Source organism: Vigna unguiculata, chromosome 2, assembly GCF_037176805.1.
Source record: "Vigna unguiculata cultivar grain cowpea cultivar isolate G323 ecotype 2 chromosome 2, ASM3717680v1, whole genome shotgun sequence".
In the NCBI taxonomy this organism is placed as follows: domain Eukaryota; kingdom Viridiplantae; phylum Streptophyta; class Magnoliopsida; order Fabales; family Fabaceae; genus Vigna; species Vigna unguiculata.
In genome coordinates, this window is record NC_140793.1 from 32,811,639 (window position 1) to 32,833,209 (window position 21,571).

Consider the following 21,571-nt stretch of genomic DNA (forward strand, 5'->3'; position numbering starts at 1 on the left):
TTTGTCATCTACTCTACTCTAATGCGAACTACTTGTAGTCACTCTAACTAGTGTTTCAGAGTGTATAATGAATGACCTCACAGATCCAAAAACAGGAAAAGAAACCTAGTGTACATCTAAACTCCCTTTTATAGTGTTGGAGCAGATTAAAACATGATATCCAACGATGCATAATAATGGTTTATTAGGTGAATAGAACAATATGGCTAGAATTTACATTGGCATCATCTCTTAGAATGCTGAGGTATAGAAGGAGCAAACAATGTAGAGGAATGTATCAAGCAATGACAGGTTGTAAAGGGAGCCACAAGTTTAAGGGTCATTAAAGACACAGCTAAGCAAATTTATTGCTTTTCTATTTGAGGGCTCGTTCTTGTCTCATTGACAACCATCCCATTTTCAACCTTGCCATCATCAACTGATACACCTGCTTCCTCTTTCAGTCCATCACCTACTCTGTCATTGGGTGATTGTCCTGCATCCCTTCTAGCTCTGCGATCCTATTATAAATAAATACAAATTTATATTAAGACTTCAAATGAACTATCACACCAAATTACAAATCCATTTTCTGCTGCATATGGAAACTTCATATTAAGACAAGGGATTGGTTGTTATTTAGTTTTTTGATTGAATATTAAATATTGTTCCTTTTAAGTGTGACATCTTAATTATCCTCTCAATTAACGAAAGAACAAACACATGTTATACTTCGCTGATTATACTGAGGTTGAATTAACTTCAGAAGAAGTAAATGTTACCTCTTTGTAAGGGGAATCTTCAGCTTCAAGCATGTGTATCACATGCCCCATTTTAGGTCGCTTCTGTGCATTAGGATCAGTGCAACGTAAGGCTACAAGAAGGGCTCGTTTTAGTGCCCTTGAAGTTGGTTTCTCGGGAAGCTTCGGATCCAGCACCCCCTCTGGATTCCTGTTACTGACCATCTTCTTGAGCCAGTCTACCAAATTCACCTGAAAATTTAGAGTTTTCCGTTACAAACAAATGAAGAAAATGCACAGCACTGAAATGTATCGAACAAACCTCCTCTGGAGGCCGACTATAATCAACAGGGTTCCTTCCTGTAAGAACTTCCATAATCAGAATTCCAAAACTATAAACATCACTTCGTTCATTCAACATGCCAGTACTTGCATATTCAGGAGCAACATATCTGCGAATAGAAGGCTAAGTAAAATTGCTGCCACAAAACTCGTTATGAACAATACTTAAAGGAAGGAATGGAGCAACGAAAAGGAAGATTATACAAACCCAAAAGTACCCATGACACGGGTGGTGATATAACTGTTGTCAGAGCCAAGGAGTTTGGCGAGGCCAAAGTCTGAGACCTTTGCATTCCACTGCTTACTGAGCAGAATGTTGCTTGATTTAATATCACGGTGAACAACTTTTGGTTCCAAACCCTCATGTAAATAAGTTAGCCTGTTGAAAAACAAACAGTTATAACCCTGGAAAAGCATTTTCGCCTACGGCATAACAATAATCGGAAACTGAGAAAGATTGGATGAAAATGGAAGAAATTTGAAAAGAACGAATTTTTCTGTTTACCCTTTGGCAGTTCCCAGAATAATGTTCATCCGAATTTCCCATGTTAGAGGACTGTAAGGCCCAACATCCCCATGAAGCCACTGCTCCAAGTTACCATTGTCGACGTACTCATAAACAAGCATTCTGGGAGGGAAAAAAGTTGTCACTTCATAATTATCGCACAGGAACAACGATAAAAAAGGAAAAACGGTGGTAGCGAATTAAGGAGGAAGCTGAAAAATGAAGAGAAAAGAATACCTATGAGCTCCTTCAGCACAATAACCAAGCAACCTCACTAAATTCTTGTGGCGAACCCGTCCTATAGCTTCCACTTCAACCTTGAACTCCTTCTCAGCTTGCCCCCTGCGATTATCAATCTTTATTATTAGGTTGATGATGCAAAAGAGGAATACTAAAAACAGAAAAGAAAAGAAAAGAAAAGGAAGAGACCTATTATTGAGCAAATTCTTGATGGCAACATGAGTATTGTCGTTCAAGATACCATGATAAACAATTCCATAACCTCCTTCGCCAATAACATTCTCAGGGGCGAAGGCGTTGGTGGAATCCTCAAGCTCCCGGAGAGTGTACCAGTGGCCCCAGCCCAAGTGAGAAACTTCGGGAATGACGGTGGGAACCTGATCGAGGAGGCGAGGCTCAGCACCGGCAGGGTCGTTGGAAGAAGAGCGAAGCAGGGCACGTTCGGGGTAGGAGATTCGGTGGTTCTTCCCAATCTCGAACTGGATTCTGTGGTAGCCGAGAGGGTTGGATTCTTCGTCGGTGGGCGGAAGTGGGTCAGGTTCGGGAAAAGGGTCGGGTTGGTGGGTCGGGTTGGGGGTGGGGGCGTGGTCGACCCTTATTTCTTGGATCTCCTTGGAGACGTCGGGGATGGAAACGGGGTTGGCTTTGGAGCGCTTGAAGGCGACCCAGACGGAGATGAGGAAGAGGATGAGGACGATGGCGGCGCCGACACAGACGCCGAGCACCACCCAGAGACGGAGGCCGAAGATGGAGGTGGGGTTGGAGAGCTGGTCGTTCATTGCGCCGCTGTCGGGCATTGCTGTTCACTCATTCATTCCTTCTTTCCTTCCTCAGCGAAGATGAAAGCAGAGAGTGAAAAAAAAGTAGAATAAGAAGAAGCAGAAGAAGGAGAAGGTGAAGAAAGGAAAGGGGTGAGGAATGGAGGCAGTGGCAGCTGGCATGGTGGGACCCAGAGAAAACGCAGGATGCTGGATGCAATCAATTGCAGTGTTGTCACTGTGTTGTGTTGTGTTCTCTTGTGTTGTGTCTCTGTGTGCTGTGTGGGAACTACGCACTTTATTCGGAGAATGCTACGTGTGTGTCGTCGTTAACTCAAACTCTAGTTTTTGCATACTCTAATTCTAGATATATGTAAACAAATACTCGCTTTAACTTTTGAGTAACACACTCATTTATATCAACGGTGCAAATAATGATTGCAAGTCAAAATATTATTAGTCTTGTAAATGTGAATTTCACTAATGATTAATCAGCTTTGGTCAATTTTCTATTCACAATTCCTAAATCTTGAACTTTAAGTCTAGAAAAATGTATTGGTGTTGTTTTGCGAATTTTGAAATGTTTAATGGAGTTATTGGCGTTTTAATTAAAATTGTTGGAACATTTAAGATGCATGGGGAAAGTATAATTGGATTAGGTAAGTTAATTGTTGTTGGGTGGACATAATTCTTAGCAACCCAACATAGGGTCCACAGATATTAATTAGTTTGATTTGTATATATGGAATGCTTACTATGACTAAAGTTGAAAGTGAATATAGAAAGAGGCAAATGGCTATGCTATTCTATTCTATCTTAAACGACTTCGAATCTCAACTTACATGTTTCGTGGGTTGATTTTGTAAGCATAGATTCTTGGATCGTGTAATTATTAAGATTTAACAATGTTAGATAATGTGTTTTTCATATCTATTGTACTACTACATCAAATCTTACAAAAATAAATAAGATTTATTTGGATTAACAACACATTTTAGAAAGTTTTAAATGAGTATTTTGAAAATGATTCTTTTCCTTTACCTTTTTTTTTTCCTTTGTCTTTATGATGGTACGGAAATTCTTATGAAAATTTGTCTCTTTTCTATTTTTCTTTTCTCTCTCTTTTAATGAGTAAGAATTGAGATAATATTAAAAAACAGAAATGAGTTGCCTCTTTTTAAAATCACATTTTTATGAAAAATTCTCTTTGAATCCTTTATGACAAAAGTTGTCCTTATTATAATTAGAAGAAGAATAAAAAATATTTTAATAACTTCGTAATAACATTGAATAAGTGTAATATAATTTTACATTTTAATCGTCCTTATACTAGACATATTTTTATTAAATTCATTTTATAATTGCATAAGTAAATTTTAGATTAAAATAATTTAAGATGTTCTTGTTTGCTTATGTGAAAATTTTAAGGTTTATTATTTAATTATAAACATGTAAATTTAAATTATCAAATTACCATCCTTAATTGAATAAAAATGATTAGATTATGGAAGTTGTTATCATCAGATCAACTTAGCTCCCTAATCACAAAACATATAATTGATATTAAATAAATTTATTTAATGGTATATATTATGTCCATTATGTCATTTCAAATATATGTTGCACCATTTCACAAAAACAATAATGTATACGAACTATTATTTCATAATTGGTGAAATCTAACTATTATTAAATTTGTAAGCATCATACAATACAAGCAATATAATTAAGATGTATACATATATTTGTAACATCATTAATAATGTCTTGTCAATACTCATTCTTTCAACATAATTAATGAATATTTTTTATAGTAAACCCTTAGCTAATGAATTCATTATCATTAAGTTTGAAACAATATACTTACATACTTTATCTTTAATTCACAATCACTTTTAATCCACGTGTTTTGTTTCCTTTGAGTGATAGTCATTTGAATTGGAGAAGAATGAATCATCAATATTGTATATAATACAAGCCCTTGAAGTAGTTATGAAATCACAATGCTTGAACTATAAACTCAAAGCATGTCACAAACTCATTCTTGATAGTAGAAGAAAGAATCATAAATTTTTTTTTCACTGACATTCATGTGGATCCACTTATCAATCTTAAAAATCACATGACATATGATATTATTGAATTTAAGATACCATTGTCTAGAAATGGTTTGGATTGAAATTAATCTCTGCATAATATGTAATATGAGTAATTGCTTCATAATAAAGCCTATTTTTATTACGTGACTAATATTTAACACACACTTCTTCTATTTACGAGCTCCCTTTTCATTAATGTCTTTATCTTATCTTTCGTACATGACTTGCTTTCATTACTACTTTAATGATACATAATGATTATTTTGAATATATTTATATTTATAGTTTCAAAAACAATTATTTCCTTGAGAAAGTCATTTTTCATTCTAAGCAAGTAAAAGTATGCAAGGACATTTATATTCAATTATATATGCTAATTGCACCGCGCATGAACACCAGGTGCAGGGAAACGAAATGGGCTGCACTTAAAAGCATGCAAATTACTTTTCTGTGAAAAGAAAATCACTCTCAGTGATCGAAATGCGAACATGCTAAAACAATTTCTTAATTTAACCATTAGTCTCTTAAGACAGCATCTTATATTAAAATATTATTATTAAGGTGAATCCTTCAAATCGAATTTGATATTAAACAATTAAGGAAAGAAAATATATAAATTGTCGTTATTATTGACTATATGGGAAGAGATCTTATCCATGAAGATAATTTTTTGGTGGCCAAATACAGTATCCAAAACCTGTCTCTGATAATATATTTGTATTCAATTTCTCCCTCAGCAGACCGACAATATCAATACCATTTTACCCATTGTCAGATTCTTCACCATTGTTGTCTTCCAACCACCTCATCTCTAACATCATATCCCAACCTAGTTTTATATCTCGTTTTCATGAATTACAAATCTACTGTCTTTAGATTTTAAATTGTAAGAGATGTTCTGATCTTTTATATAACCAGTTTTACAGTGAAGTGAATGAAATCAACGTAGGAGTATATTTCACGGTCATGAGTTTATAGATACTCCGTACAACTAGTGGCTGTTTTTTGTGCATACAATAATAATAATAATAATATTATACATTGCATAATGTAACAACTGGAGAAGCTACAAATAATTTGTATATGTCACGTAGGCCAGAGCCATAGGCTTTTTGAGAACATTACAAAATGCTCAACTCAAAGGATTGGGATTCCTACTTTTACGCGGAAACCAAAATTCAAAAAGCATTGCAAGACTAGACTTGTAAACTTCAAAAATCTCGGTCTTCGAGTTCTCACTGCCACCAACTTTCCTCTCTGCACTGCATTGCAGTCTCGTGTGCTGAAAAGCTTTTCAACACATTTTGTCGCATGCATCAACATACATACATACATATCATCACATATGCCATATGCATATATATTTATATATATCCTTAACCATCATCATATACCTAGCGCTATATATACCAGTTACCTACTTAACTGCGATGTAACAACAATGTTGGCCTCACTATTTCTTATGATCACTCCTGACTGATCTCTCGCGCCAATGCATGGTTCACATGTTTGCGTGTCAAAAGAGAGTGATACTGTTGTGCCTGACTCGAATTCTTTCACCACTGGGGTTTCAGAAAACATATTATTTGAGCATGGGATATTGTATATATATAGTAATGGAATATTTAGTTTATTCTATAATTGCACTTACCTTGAGAACCACCTAATGTATTATTAGCATCTGAATGGATAGCACTTGGTTGCTGGTAATGCAAAATGTCTTCTCCTCGTATTGGCTTCACAATTCAAGGGAAACATGTAATTACAATGACCATAATGTTTTTAACAACATTTGACACACTAGAAAGTTGGTGAGCTTACCCCAGACGATCCTCCTTTGTGTTGAAGAGGTTTTGTTTCTGGTTGGATTCGGGATTCCAGCCCAAAAGAAGTTTCTGGGTTGTTAATAAATGAAGGATATGGTGCAGATGGCTGATTTGGCAGAATGTGTTTGCTTTGTAGATTGGATGTGTAGTGCAAGGGGTTGTTCTCTTGGTGGAGAGGCAGAGTAGCTGTTATGTTTAAAGGGGTAGACCTGTTTCTTTCACTTAGTTCCATGCCCATCTCAGACAACTGCACTGCTTGTAAGCCTTCTGGAAAGCACATAGGATGCAAAGTCAACCCATTTCTCATTGACAGCATCTGAAATTTTATCATAAAATCTCATCAACTTCAGTACTACTCTTTTCAGTATGTAGAAAAAAAAAAACACATCTCAGGAGGACCAAACTATTTGGAACATGTTTTCTTTGATGGGACCTGTCTATGTCGTCCTTTTTCACAATCAAACTAAGCTTAATTCTAGAAAGGTTTCCTTTTACTCTACCAACTAGAGGCTTACCATGTCAAAATTCAATATTCAATACCATTTCAACTCAGAAAGAAGATTTATATAAGCTATTCTCAAACTCACAACTTTCAAACAAGAAGCTACTGGCAAGTTCACTGGATTATCACAGCATCAACGAAAATCTATGACACTTCAAATGATAAAATTTTGATACTTAAACTCTTTATTAGATGTATCAACGTCGAATTGTTTACAATTCATATTTTAGCAGAAGACAACAATTTCCAGCTAGGATTTTTTCAAATTCTCCGATATTGTGCAGTTTCCCATACATATACTGTTCACATAAAAAGACTTTCAGTCAAGACGGTAAACAGTAACTAGAACATCAAAAATCACAGACCAACAATTATGTTTATTTAAATTGCAACTTGAGTTAGAAAGTACTGAAGAAAATGAAGCTTTCAGCCCCCTCAAATACGACAAAGTTTGCAGCAAATAAAAAGAGATACTGACCTGTACTTGCAGCTGAAGTTGTTTAAGGTATTCAATAGCTTCATCGAGCATTGAAGCCTTGTCCGTCTGCCACACACATAAAGCAATTAATTACCGAGACCAACTAATAACAAAGAACTATGCACCTGTCGTAAGAACCAAGGTTGAAGAAACTTGCGTACCTTGTTAGAATTCGGAATTAGATTTTGCAAGGCCTTCATTTTCTCGTTGATTCTACTCCTTCTTCGCTGCTCAACAAGTTCAAGGCCGAACAAAAGCCCACAAGGAAAATTACACAAGCATGATTAAAATAAAACCAAACCAAGTACAACAAACAGCCATCATCAGAAATTCACAAACCTTCTCAGACAAATTATGAACTTCTGCAGCTCTTGATCTCTTAGATGAACTCCTTGAAGGAACGGGCTTTGTCGGAAGTTCTTCGGCCAAAGCTTCGACACCCTCCTACGTTCAGAAATCACGAAGCAATTGTAAAGAAGCAGTGCAATCTCCACTTCAAAATTCAAAGGCCCCTCCCCAAAAGCAACGAATTTTTCCCACCCCAACCAAAACATTTTCAAAGATCCACCCTAAAAACAGTCCAGGAAACAAATTTCTATTTTTTTTGCTATACTCACAGTTATCGGGATATCATCATCAACAAGATAATAACCCATAATACCCAAAAGAAAAAAAAAAATAAAAGAGTTACACACGTTGGTGTTACAGTGTTAACTAGGAACCGACAGTATTACGATAAAAAAAATAAAAAAAAATTGTGCAGAAGCTAAACTGCCAAGAGAACCTCAAACTTAAAGAGTGAAAATAATAATAATAATAAAAATAAAGTGTGATGTGTACCTCACTTTCACAATCATAGTCATCATTCTCGTTCTCGCTGACTAAAAGGGAAGAAGAAGACACATTTGGCGCAGAAGCAGGGTGGGGCTTGAAGGAAGCGGAAGTGGCAGAAGCGGAGAGAAAAGAGGCGGTGGAACCAAGGTTGGAGATCTTGGCGTGTTGGAGGTGCGAGGGCGAGAAAGAAGCGTGAGAATTGACGTTTTGGTGAGAGACGTTGGAGTTGCAGGATCCGGGGACGGAGTGGGGTGAAGAAGAAGAAGAAGGAGATGAACGGAGGAGAATCTGACGAAGAAAAAGTGAGATTTCGTCCTGCGAAGAGAGATTCTTGTCAAAGTGGTACATGTCGCCCATTCCTACAGGTGTGTGAGCAGAAAAGAAGAAGAATGCAGAAGAGAGGGATTGAGTTGGGGTGGTTTTGTTAATTTTGTTTCCGTGCGTTGAGAAAGAAAGTAGTAAATGGTAATGCAACCAACCACTTTCAGAAACTTGTGGAAAAGGAAAAGGAAAAGGAAAAGGAAGAAGGGCATGAACACGACATGATATGGGGAATTGTGGGCGGGTTTTGGATCAGACTTGTGTTCTTGTGTTATTATGCCTATCTCTCTCTCTCTCTCTCTCACTCACACACTCCCACTCACACTCACGCGCTTTCACCTTTTCACTATGCCTCACTTTCCACTTAAACATGTCAAAAATAAAAATAATCTCCCTTCTCATCCTCTCTCCTTCACTTCTGCTATTGAATCAAATATTAAATAAAGATGCTGTTACAAAAGTTATCGGTACAGTTTCTTAACTATTTCGCCCTATGTTTTTAAATTAATACTTACATTTTAAAATATTCAGTTACAAAAATTCTTTTCATTATTTTATTTCAATTTAAATATTTTGTCCTTTCTGTTTGGTTTAACATTTTCAATTCTTAATACAATTTTAAACCTTTTATTACTAATTCATATGAAACTATTGCTATCTTTTTTCATTTAATGTTAATAATAAATAAATGGAATTAAAAATTATGTCTCAAAATAAAGAAATATTAAATTAAAGAGATGAGGAACTAAAGTAAATGTTTGAAAAGATATGAAAATGGAGTTTTTAGTAAGAAGATGTTGAAATAATGATTAATAAGTATCTTAAAAAATATTAAAAGAGTGGAATGAAGACGATAACATGTGTGATGTGAGATGAGAATATGTTATTAACCTTAATGACCACAAATACGAGGCCTGCGGTTGCTGGTGTTGTTCTTGTTTCTGTTTTTGGTATGTCAGAAAGTGGAGTGGAAGTCCCGTGGTTGCACGCTCCACTACATGTGCCAGTGGCACGTGACCCACATTAACCCCTTTCCTACTATTTTTACTCTCCCTCTTAAATATTATATTCTTTCGTTATAATAAATTATTATTATTATTATTATCTATAATAATATATAAAAGAGATTTTTTTAATTTTATTATTTTAGTTTTATTTTTAGTTATTTTTTAATTGTTATTTTAACAATTTTTTTTTGTCTTTAATTATTTATAAAAAGTTACATATTTTTTTTTAATTTTATATTTAATAACTATTTTAAAAAATAATTATATATTACTAATTGATTTTAATTTAAATTTTTGTGAAAATTAATATTATTATGATAAAATAAAATAAGTTCCTTTCTTCTGGTATAAACATCACTTCATTTCTAAATCTTTTGAATCTCGTCTTTTTATGTCTTAATTTATTCACACTCTATAAAAAACTTAGATTATGTGTTGAGTTTTTTTCTTTTTTTCTCTATTATGTTTTCAAAACATTCTGATAGTTATTGATTTTGAAATTTTAAAATATATTAAAAAAATATTTAAAATATTTTTTTTAAATACTCAATAAATGACAACATCAAGAAATTCAATAAAAAATCTAGACTCATACATATTTATTCATATTTTTCATTTGTGTTAGGTTAAACACTTATTAATTTCCAATTTAATTTTTATATATACATATATTGTCAATCATGTATATTTTTTCGTAGTGCATCTAAAATCCTTTATTCTCTTTTATTACTTTTAATATTGTCTTTCTATTATGTCTATTTTTATTTCGATTGTTATATGTTGTGTACTGATTATACGGATCAAATTAATAATATATTAAAATTAGTTATCATATATATAAATGTCATATAAATAATACAGTCTCTAAATATCAAATTAATAATACATAAGTAAGTTACACGCCAATGCAAAATTATCTAGACATCATAACTGTAAAAAAAAAAAATCATTCGTATAAAAATTAATTTAGTAATTTTTATATTAGCAACTAAATTAAGGGTAACAATACTTGTCTGTCTGTGAATCAAATAATGTATTTAACTTGAAAATTTGACTTTAATTGATAGAATATTTATTAATGGAAAGAAGTTGTAAATGTTATACTTAATTCTTGGTGTATGAGTGAAAATAAGAAATAGAGAAATGAATATTATAAATAATGTGATACGAAATAAATAATGATAATTAAAAAATAAAGTAAACATAAAAAATGAAAACTCGTTAATCACATTTTCTTTATTAATTCATGTGTGGGTTGTATGTTTTGCCACGAGGATTTCTATTCATGGAAGATGACGAATGGCCTTTGAATAGCAGTAAAATTATGTTGACTGGACTTTCATGTTTATTTTCCTAACACTTTGTTAAAACGTTTTTTTTTTTTTTATTACATCCTGTCGCATTTATTAGTTATCATACCTTTTTTTTTTTATATCTTAATTGACCTAAATTGTCAGATACAAAATTCACCCCTAACAACATAAAATCAATTGAGTATAACTCTAATTTGCTCCAAATTTTAATAAACTAAAACAATATATAAATTAACAAGTTTATAAAAAAAGTTAAATTTAATAAAATACAAAATATAAGTAATCAATAATAATCAATAGGATTTAAGTATGACAAAAAATATACATTATATAATAATGTGACGAATAAAAAATTGAATTTTTATTAGATGAATTTTTTTTATAGATTGTAGTTAAGTATATTTTAAACAACACTGTGTCATGTTCCATTTTGGATAATTGAGTATAAATCCAATCTTTCATACAATAATCAGATCTAAAAGGAACAATATTTTTTAATTTGAAGTATATGTTGAACCAAACCAAATACACCCTAGCTACCAAGAGATACTTAAATAAAGATGATTGTGAAAGTTAGGTTTAATAAAATTTATATTTTTTTTGGTGAGTTTAAATGATAAGGAGTGAAACATATTAAAATTATTTTGTATAGACATGAAAAAAAATAATAGAGAAAAGGGTTTACGAAATTAACACATGACTAGATTGATGGAGAAATATACATGTCTTGGGTTCATTAATAAAGAGTAATATATATATATATATATATATATATATATATATATATATATATATATATATATATATATATATATATATTATTTTATATTTTCTTATTCATTGTATTTATACACATTATATTTATCGTTTTTCGTGATTGAATATCCTGTATATTTATAGAGTCACGTTGTGTCACCCAACCACCACCAATATTACATATATGTATTGATTTCTTTGTTATAAAGTCCACTCCTTCTGATTACGAAGAAAATAACGAATTTGGATTTTATATTGAGTTTTTTATACTATTTTTCTATTATATTTTTAATATTTTAAAAAATATTTAAAATATTAATATAATATATTTTTAATGCTCAGTCAAAAATAAAAAATAAATCAATAAAAAATCTGAACTCGACAACAAAACATTCCCACTCAACATTCGAAATTCATAATCTGAGGACCTTATTAGTCTACTAATATGTACATTGCTAGTGAATTGTGTGGTTATAGATCCGTCCCTTATCGATATATTCAATCAAATTAGATAATAGAAATCATATAATTTTCAAATAGTCATAACAAAATTTCGATGTCAGCGTCTAATTAATAAAATCATTAAAAAGTGAGTTCCAATCATTAATGCTTGTAGGGACAATATTAATTATCATTTTATCTATTAAATCAGGAAGACTACTATTTAGTCAATACGAATTAATTTTTTTATTAATTGTTTGAAAAAAGAGTGTCATTAATTAAATTTTTTTACATTTAAATATATCTATACATTTAATGATAATTAAAATATTCTAACCAAACAAGAATGTTAAGTTTTGATGATTACCAAAGACACCCTATTTATACCATTGACATTTTGATGATTCTTAGAGTTGGAAGTCTACTGAACCAAACTAAAATCTAAAATGCACTTTTATTTATTAAGCGCTGTTAAAGTAAAAGTTAAAGCTTTTCTAAAAAATAAAATTATTTGAATTAAGAAAAAATAGATGAAAATTTGTAGTAAATTTAATTAATATAATAGTAAATAAATAAATTAGATAATGCAATGAATTGTTAGAATTCTTTTAATTAAAATTCAATAAAAAAGTATAAACAAAATACTAACAAATATCATATATATTTTTCAATTTAATTATTGTTTATTTTAATCAGTTATGTAATATATAAGTGTTGATAATTTTTTTGTCACATAACTAACTAATCATTGATTATGTGTAACTTTTTCATTATTTTTTCAATAAAAAACATTTGTTAACATTTTTCATGTGTTGTTTCTCGTTCATTTTTCAAGTTTCTTTTGTATTTTTCTATTTTTTGTAAGTTTCCGTCGCTAGAAAGTAAAACTTTAGTGCAAGTCTAAACGTTGCATACAGATGACTAATAATATTAGACAAGTTCTTTAACGAAAAGATAAATTATAAAACAATTGAAGTAACAATTAAACATAATTTGATATGAACCAAATAAATATAATAAAGATAAAGTAAAAATACGTAACACTTTTTATGATTAACATAAATAGATTTTAGTGAATTTATTCATATACATTTCTTTCCTTCAATTTTTATTTCATTAGTAGGAGAATACAAATATAATTCAACCGGAAAAGTATAATAACATAAGTTTTAATTTTTAAATGAGAAAAAGATATAAATAAACAGAACGATATTTAATATTGAATTGTTTAAAATTAAAAAAAATTAAGAACTGATTAAAAAATAAAAATAGAAATTGGTTTTAGTTAAAAAGAATAGGTGGAAGAAGCATAGCTTAAAATGATGTATATGATTACTTGATCAGACGTCTGAGTCTCTACCGCTATATCATTGTCTTGTCTGACTCAACGTCACCTTAACCCGACATATAACTATGTGACAAATATTTATTAATATCTTTCCGCAAACCTTATTTATTCGTACCACTACGTGTCAACTTATGATTGGGCAAGAGAATCTCGAATCCAGCGCTGCAAAGTTGTCCTGCGGGAGGGACCACCACAGTATCTGCGTCAATGTCATCCAACGTCACACAAACAGTGCAAGATTGATCAACCATCATACACGGCAAGTAACACCTACCATCACCAATGTAATCAAACACTCTTCCCTCTCACCCTCTCGTCTTTGCAATCCTAACTCAGTAAGAAACCAAAACTACAAAATCATTATTTCTTATTTTCATTTCAGGAATGTCGCAATACAATAAATAAACAAAGGATACATATATTAAAAAATAATATTTATTTTTGTGTGTATTAATATCATAGTTTAAAGAAAAAAAAAATCTGATTCTGTTAATTCCAACCGCTTCATTGACCTATGTCTTTAGAAAGAAATTAGATTTGGGTGATGGACGGTGATACGATGGTTAAACCAAATGTTCTGTTTCATTTGGTAGCTTAAGTTGCACGTGGCGTGTTCTTATTGGGCATATGGGTGTGAAAAGTGGGTGTTATGATTTAGAATAAGGATCCAATGGTAGAAAGAGAAGGAGGATAGGATAATAGTGAAGCGTGTTTGGTTTGTGATTGAACAAGACTATATTCGCGTCAAAACAGAAGAAACAGTTGGTATTAGTTTGTTCGTCATTTTGTAATTTGACCTGGAATTGATTGATGTGGATCCAAACAAGGAATAGTCCGTGAGTTTCACGTTAGGAGAGAAGCGCGTTTGTTGTATAGTATTGTGTTGTTGGACTAAAGATGAGGATTGAAGAGACAATTGCCTAACAACATGGGAACGTTACAGCCTTATTCAAAGGTTAGATAGTAAGATGCCTTCAAAACCACGGTTTTTAAAACTAACAATTAATACGGCAAAACACATACAGTAGTTTAAGACATGATTCATAATTTTTTATACTCTCAAATTTTATTTTTAAATTCATTAGTTGTCTGATTGTTTTGACCTAATTTGGTCATTCACTAAGATACATATAGTACAGTATGGGATTATAATTTGTGTGTAATACGTATTTGTATATGTATGTTTTGAAGTACATATGTTGAAGCTAAGAAAGATGCATAAACCAACCTCTTTTCTTAAGAATAATATATTTCTTCAGTTATATACTTGATTGTCACATAAATGTTTTAATCCGATATATAGTTTTATGTACATGCTTAATTTACTTGTAAAAATACGAATTAGATTCTCATTTACGTTTAACATTTTATGGTACGAGGAAATTATTTATCTAGTATCAAGTTTTTTAGTAAAGTTTCAATGTAGAGATTTACTACAACGAGATGCAGTTCTTATTACCATACATAGATTTTTTTTACTAACTTTGAAGTTACATAAATGAGTTTATTAGAGATGAAAGTGCACCTTTATTTATCATATAGCAAATTACTTTGAATTCTTATTAACTATCCTGCGTTCAAGTTTCTTTCCATTTTAGAGATTGATTGTTGAGATGATCGAGTAGAAATAAAAATATAATTGTTTTTATACTAATACATTATTGTAATTTTGAATTTCTGTATTCCGTTGGGTAATTATAAATGTAACACGTGAGGAAATCTCAGATCTTCTATTACACCACACTAGATTGAAATTTACTAATTAGATTTCTGTCGAAAAATTAATATATATATATATATATATATATATATATATATATATATATATATATATATATATATTAAAGTTAATATTACATTTGCAAAAATAAATCTTCCATTTAAGTGAAAGCATAAGAGGCGGGATTAAAATTTTTCATGCTAAAGCATTATGCAGTTTTTTTTCCCTTAAAAGAAGAGGAAGAATAAGAAAAAGAAAAAAATAGAAAAAAACTCAGTAAGTCGATAAGGAATATTTAGACATTGGTTATTATGTATAGATTTTCGATCATTGATATTTATTGATAAATTTTTTGATCAATCCTCGATGAATTTTTTATTGTTTGTAAATGCAAATTATTAACAAGTTTTTACCATTACTTAAAAAATAAGTCGATAACTAACAATTTTTTAATGTATGTTATTTACCACTATTTATGTAAACAAGGATTTGTATTATACATAAATTTTTTAGTGTTTGTCGATAATTTTATATTTTAAAATACATAATTTAGAATACAAATTTATATATTTTTTAAATGTAAAATTTAAAATACAAATTTGTATTACATATTGTATTCTCAATTATACATGCAAATTTGTATTCCAAATTATACAATCTGAAATATATTAATCCAATCTATAACTAAAATTTATATTCTAGATTGTTCATTTTGAAATAAAAAATAAAATATGTATTCCAAAGTATACAAATCAAAATAGGTAAAGTTTTGAAAGAAAACAACACTACAATGGAGGATGAACTGTTTGTTAACTTTAACGGAATCTGTAAAAACACTTGGAAAAGGGAAAACCACTACAGAGAATTCTATTCACCAAATTATAAAAAGGGTGTACAGCTTATGCAAGAAGAAGAAGAAGATAAAAGGGAGGAAATAAGAATAAATGGGTTATTTCACCGCTCCACTTGTGGTGCAAGTTGAAATTTGGGGGTGTAAAAAGAAAGGCCTTTCATTTGATTATATTTTTTATGACATTTTTGTCCATTTGATCAGATAAACTAAATTGTTATGATTTAAAAAAAAAATAAAAATAGAACAATACTGAAATCAATTAAAAAAAACAAGTGAATTATTGGATCCTGAAATTAAAAAGAATGTGACTTGATTTTACAACAAATATAATGTCATTTTAGAAAATACATTTAATAAACATCCACTTTGATATTTTATTTGTAAAATAACTCTATTTTAGTGTTTCAACCACTAGGGGCTGTTTGGTTCATTCATGGGACAATTTTGCATTCACAAGAATCATATTTATAAGAATTACGTAAACATAGGCGTGATATGTATGCATTTTTTAAATATGCGTAATATTATAATATTGTAATGTTATTAAGTTAATATATAAACTAAAATTATATTTATTAAAATAAAGTGAAATATATCAAAACAGATGAAAGAATAGTCATTGATAAATAAATAAGAAGAGAATAAGCAAAGATAGCCGATTTTATAAAAAGCTTCTAGAAGTAACGGTCAATTTTTAAAAATTTAATAAATTATTATATTTAAAGGTTAAAATTGGTATTTTAAAATGTGAACACAAAAACGGGAATTCCCTTTATATATTGTTATAGATATTGTATTGTTATAGATATTGTATGTATAAATATAAGTTAAAATTAATTTATGTACCAGTTAATAATGTTTTCTATTTACTTTTATTCGTATAAAATCTAGTTTTGACTAATATATTTTTATTTTAAATATTTATTAAAATCTTGGTTCCAATAGATGTTTAGTAACACAAATAAACGTAAATGAATTTATTTAATTAAAAAATAAAGGTGAAAATGTAATATGGATAAATATTATGATAAACATTCATATTTTGATGTTAATATAAAATTATGGAAAAGTAACTACTTTAAAAGTATATTTTCATAGTACCTTAATTAATATAAGCATATTCGTTTTTCATCCTCGTACAGAAAATAAAAGAAAATGTTATAATTTTTAAATATAAGTTCCTAAAATAAAACCAATTGGATCGTGTGATTATTTAATTTTTAACTTTTTTTTTTCTCAGGTCAACAACACTTTGATTTCAAAGTCTCCCCATACATGTCATCTACAAAACCTTATCACTATTGTGCTTTTATTATTATTCATTCTTGACAAAAAAAAATAGTGTAAAACTTTGCTTATTGGTCATACAATTGCAAACTACCTACATCAGTTGTGTCATCTTTTTTGTTATATTTTTCTTATTTAAATTAGAGAAAATTGGGCAATATAAATGCATGTCATTAATTAATGCTATACGTATAAATTACAAATTACAAGTTTGACGAAAAATTCTGTTGAAACATTGAGTTCTAGAACTTGTAAACCAAAGTCTTTTTTTTTTATGACCAAAGTCCATGTTTTTTGGAGGATGTACACAAAAGTCTTTGAAACTGAGAGGTACACTATGTATAGAAATAGTCAAGTTCTGATTGATTTATGAAAGTTATAGGACTCAATAATTGGTTTTTGAATAATCCTTTTTATATGGGGTCTTTAAATAATATTTTGATTCACAAGTCAATCATTTTGTTAAAACGACTTTGTTTCTTATTATGTTCATGTAAAACGGATTTGTTTTTTTTTTAACACTTTTCTGAAGTAAAGGTCATTGTCCTTAGAATGATTCAATGTTAGAATTATTTTGTCATAGTTTGAACTCTGAAATAAGTATCTATCTTCTGATAGAATGGTATATATATCTACTATTAATAACCATAAAATTTTATAAGCACAAAATCAGAAAGATGTGTTACAATTAATGGTGATGTTATACTCTCCTTTTTCATTCTTATTTCCCTCCTTTTCTAAGTTTAGTGATGTTTAGTTTATGTTTGATAATGAGCACGCAAAATCTTACCAAAAATTAAATAATGAAAGTCATTGAACATGTGGACTGTATCATATAATATATGGATTTAATAATTGTGGAAAAACTTGTGTCTAGCAGCGTCGTATTTTTTTTACTGAAATGGTTGGAACATATTTGTATATTTTCAAACTTTGATATAGGGATTTAATATATACAGATCCCTTATACATGGAGAGGTGATGTATTTTGATTGAATTGAGAAAAATAAGTTAATATTTGTTTATGGCATAGTGAATAAGGTTTTCAAAACACTTAAAGACAATGGTGTGTTAGTTATCTAAAGAATCCTAATAATAACTATAATTAATGAATAATCGAGTCGATCACATTATTATGTAAATTATAGGATTTGTTTAAGGTCTTTCAAATATATTATTTTATACTCTAGAAGGAATCCTGCACAATCCCAAACGGAAGCTTCAATTTACCAACCCCATAACAACCCTTTGACATTTTTTCTTCAAACAAAAGAGCTACAGCACTTACACTCAGCTTCTATATATACCAGTTTTTGGCCATTGTTTACCTTCAGCAAATATTCAGAGAATAAATCCCATACCCAGATATCAATCATGACTATCATCAACGAAGACCAACAACAAAATCAAATACCTGGCCACAAACAACTCCATCATAAGAGTCTCCTTCAGAGTGATGCACTCTATCAGGTTCATTCCATTACTAACACTTTCTTCTTCTTTTTTTCCATAGTAACAAACAACACCAACATATACATAATACAATTACTGGTGTTGCAGTATATACTTGAAACCAGCGTGTACCCAAGAGAACACGAGAGCTTGAAGGAGCTTCGCGAGTTGACGGAAAAACACCCTTGGTAATCAAGATCATCATTATGTGGGTTTTCAAATCAAAACCTTAATTTGTGACAATATTATACCTATGTTGTTGTAAAACAGGAACCTCTTAGCTACACCACCTGACGAAGGACAACTTCTGAGTATGCTACTGAAGGTCGTCAATGCGAAGAACACCATGGAGATTGGCGTCTACACTGGTTACTCCTTGCTTTCCACTGCCCTCGCTCTTCCATCTGATGGAAAGGTGCTTAATTCATACATATACCTTATCATATCAGAAATCTTACGTAGATGCATATGGGTGATGAAATTAAGGTTTTCTTGTATTAGCTTAGCAGTATGTTCTTCTTAATATACATACAAATAATAAAAGTTCAGTTTTTTTTTTTTTTTTTCTACTTGTTTTGATCTGTTAAAATGAAACAGATCTTGGCAATGGATATCAACAGGGAATATTATGAACTGGGGTTGCCTGTGATTGAAAAAGCAGGAGTGGCTCACAAGATTGACTTCAGAGAAGGGCCAGCACTTCCTCTTCTTGATCAACTCATCAAAGACGTGAGTTCAATCAATCCATGCAAATTATTTTCAGGAAAAACAAAGAATCAGTGTGTATATAAGTTTATGGTGTTCGTTGATGAGTGTGTATTGTATTGCATGAACAGGAAAAGAACAAGGGAAGCTTCGATTTCATCTTCGTTGATGCTGATAAAGATAACTACTTGAACTATCATAATAGGGTGATTGAGCTTGTGAAGGTCGGGGGAATGATCGCCTACGATAACACCCTGTGGAACGGCTCTGTGGTCGCCCCACCCGATGCTCCTCTCTTGGATTATATTAAATATTATCGTGATTTTGTGATGGAGCTGAATCAGGCACTTGCACTTGATTCAAGGGTCGAGATTTGCCAGCTTCCCGTTGGTGACGGCATTACCCTGTGCCGCCGCATCATTTGATCACTCTGCTCCTTTTACCCGCAACTTGCGGGAAAACACGAGTTTCTACTATGTTACCTAATCCATGAATAAAATAATGTGTACCTGCTTGGATGAATTTGAATTTTTGTCTTCTTTGCGAATACATTCATAACGTGTCTCTTCCTCAACACAAAACACATGTATTCATTCCCAATCATATTTACAACATATTTATATGGAAAATGGTATGTTAACAGAGTTTTTCTTACAAACTTTTTGACAAACTACTAATTTGGGTAAAAAAATATTATTTTATTACTTTATTTTAGTTAAAAAATAAAAAATAATATATTTTAATTCTATTTAATTGGAGTAATAATAAGCTCAATTAATTATATAATATGGTGACAAGGATCTTTTTTCAGCACTCTTTTTTCTTCCTGCACCCCCATAAAGGTTGTAATACCTCAAATACCCTTGTTGGAGATGCACGAATTGGGTATGAAGAATCGGAGAATCATGATTTGGAGACGAAAAAAGGTTCAAGGTTTAAGTGCTCCAGAATGGACGAAAAGAAAAGAAAGTAAAAATGGTAATTTGGAGACGAAAGAAATGGAGGTCATTTGGATATTTGGATATGGTGATTTGGAGAAGAAAAATGAATGATTTTTCAATAATTTTTTTTTGATAAAGTTGACAAAAGTACTAAATATAATATTTTTTTATTCTTTTATGAAATTACAAAAATAAAATAATAAAACTTTAAGATTTTTTTATTAAAAAATAATTTCTTTATCAAAATTTATGAAACTAAATTTTGTTAAAGTATCATTTACTTTTTGGAAAAGGGAGAGGTGCGGCGCTCATTGAAGAAGAAAAAAGATAGTTAGAGTTTTTAATATAATTTAATTGAGAGATAGAACGAAAATAAAAAATTTTGTGTAGATGTACAAAGAAAATAAATGGAGTTCAACAAGTAGCAATCAATCGGGAAGTGATATTAAAATTAATTCTTTTAACCAAGTTTTCAATTAGAACCTTTTTCCGATGAAAAAAATCGTATTAAAGTGAATAAAACGAAGGTAATGTCATATGACGTAAAAATCATTAACATTTATAAAGTGAATAAAATTACAATCAGATTTGAAATTTTAATGATGTTATTTTAAATATGAAATAAATTATTTTGAAAGATAAATACTTTAAAATGTTTTGGTTTTGGTTTTAAGAATTTTAGATTGCATGTTTTGCAAGCCCTTTTAACTAACGAAATTCAAAATTTCCTTTCGCTTTTTTTTTCCCTTCTCGCTGCACTCTCATAATTTTTAAAATAACATTTTATTTTTTATAAAAATTATTTATAGATTACTTGTTTCGGAAAATTTTCAGAACAAATTTTAAAATTTGTGTAACATGATTTTCGAAACAGAAATTTTCAAAGCATATTTCTGGAATAAGATTATTTAGAATAAGTTTTATGGAACACGTGAAATTATTATGCAATAAGCTTTTCAGAACAAGTTTTCGTAATACTTTTCTGACTGAATTTTTGTGAATGAGTCTGCATGGAATGAGTTCCAGAATTAATGAGTTTTATAAAAAGAGATTTTTTTACAGTGTTTCCTCTCTTTTTCTTCCTTAGTCGTGGTAGTAGTGGTGATATGGTGTAGCAAAAAAGA

General features: G+C 30.4%; 3 protein-coding genes across 3 annotated transcripts; 1 reads left to right on the forward strand and 2 right to left on the reverse strand.

Moving 5' to 3' along the window:
- Positions 1-159: 159 nt before the first annotated feature.
- Positions 160-2,741, reverse strand: LOC114173751 (Protein kinase superfamily protein). The gene is made up of 7 exons (XM_028058332.2): positions 1,996-2,741; positions 1,804-1,908; positions 1,567-1,689; positions 1,270-1,440; positions 1,042-1,171; positions 762-971; positions 160-500 (listed from the first exon to the last, which is right to left on the reverse strand). Exons 1-7 carry the CDS (start codon positions 2,601-2,603, stop codon positions 345-347), a joined length of 1,503 nt encoding a protein of 500 aa, XP_027914133.1. The 5' UTR covers positions 2,604-2,741; the 3' UTR covers positions 160-344.
- Positions 2,742-5,680: 2,939 nt separating this feature from the next.
- LOC114167287 (transcription factor SPATULA-like) lies at positions 5,681-8,909 on the reverse strand. The gene is made up of 7 exons (XM_028052336.2): positions 8,310-8,909; positions 7,809-7,913; positions 7,631-7,696; positions 7,470-7,535; positions 6,485-6,805; positions 6,315-6,399; positions 5,681-6,225 (listed from the first exon to the last, which is right to left on the reverse strand). The coding sequence occupies exons 1-7, from the start codon at positions 8,658-8,660 to the stop codon at positions 6,077-6,079; spliced, it is 1,143 nt and encodes a 380-aa protein (XP_027908137.1). The 5' UTR covers positions 8,661-8,909; the 3' UTR covers positions 5,681-6,076.
- A 9,687-nt stretch (positions 8,910-18,596) lies between these two features.
- Positions 18,597-20,055, forward strand: LOC114173033 (caffeoyl-CoA O-methyltransferase-like). Its single transcript, XM_028057228.2, has 5 exons — positions 18,597-18,819; positions 18,910-18,989; positions 19,072-19,216; positions 19,399-19,530; positions 19,638-20,055. The coding sequence occupies exons 1-5, from the start codon at positions 18,724-18,726 to the stop codon at positions 19,929-19,931; spliced, it is 747 nt and encodes a 248-aa protein (XP_027913029.1). The 5' UTR covers positions 18,597-18,723; the 3' UTR covers positions 19,932-20,055.
- Positions 20,056-21,571: the final 1,516 nt, after the last annotated feature.

Bases quoted from the DNA above. Each gene is read 5' to 3' on its own strand.
- LOC114173751 (XM_028058332.2), bottom strand. From the start codon at position 2,603: ATGCCCGACAGCGGCGCAATGAACGACCAGCTCTCCAACCCCACCTCC. The intron at 1,690-1,803 runs GTATTCTTTTCT...TTTCCCTCCCAG, and splicing joins TGTGCTGAAGGAGCTCATAG to AATGCTTGTTTATGAGTACG. The intron at 1,172-1,269 runs GTTTGTATAATC...TTCTATTCGCAG, and splicing joins CGTGTCATGGGTACTTTTGG to ATATGTTGCTCCTGAATATG.
- LOC114167287 (XM_028052336.2), bottom strand. From the start codon at position 8,660: ATGGGCGACATGTACCACTTTGACAAGAATCTCTCTTCGCAGGACGAA. The intron at 7,914-8,309 runs GTACACATCACA...TTCTGAACGTAG, and splicing joins ACTATGATTGTGAAAGTGAG to GAGGGTGTCGAAGCTTTGGC. The intron at 6,806-7,469 runs GTCAGTATCTCT...ATAAAATTTCAG, and splicing joins AACTTCAGCTGCAAGTACAG to ATGCTGTCAATGAGAAATGG.
- LOC114173033 (XM_028057228.2), top strand. From the start codon at position 18,724: ATGACTATCATCAACGAAGACCAACAACAAAATCAAATACCTGGCCAC. The intron at 18,820-18,909 runs GTTCATTCCATT...CTGGTGTTGCAG, and splicing joins AGAGTGATGCACTCTATCAG to TATATACTTGAAACCAGCGT. The intron at 19,217-19,398 runs GTGCTTAATTCA...AAAATGAAACAG, and splicing joins CTCTTCCATCTGATGGAAAG to ATCTTGGCAATGGATATCAA.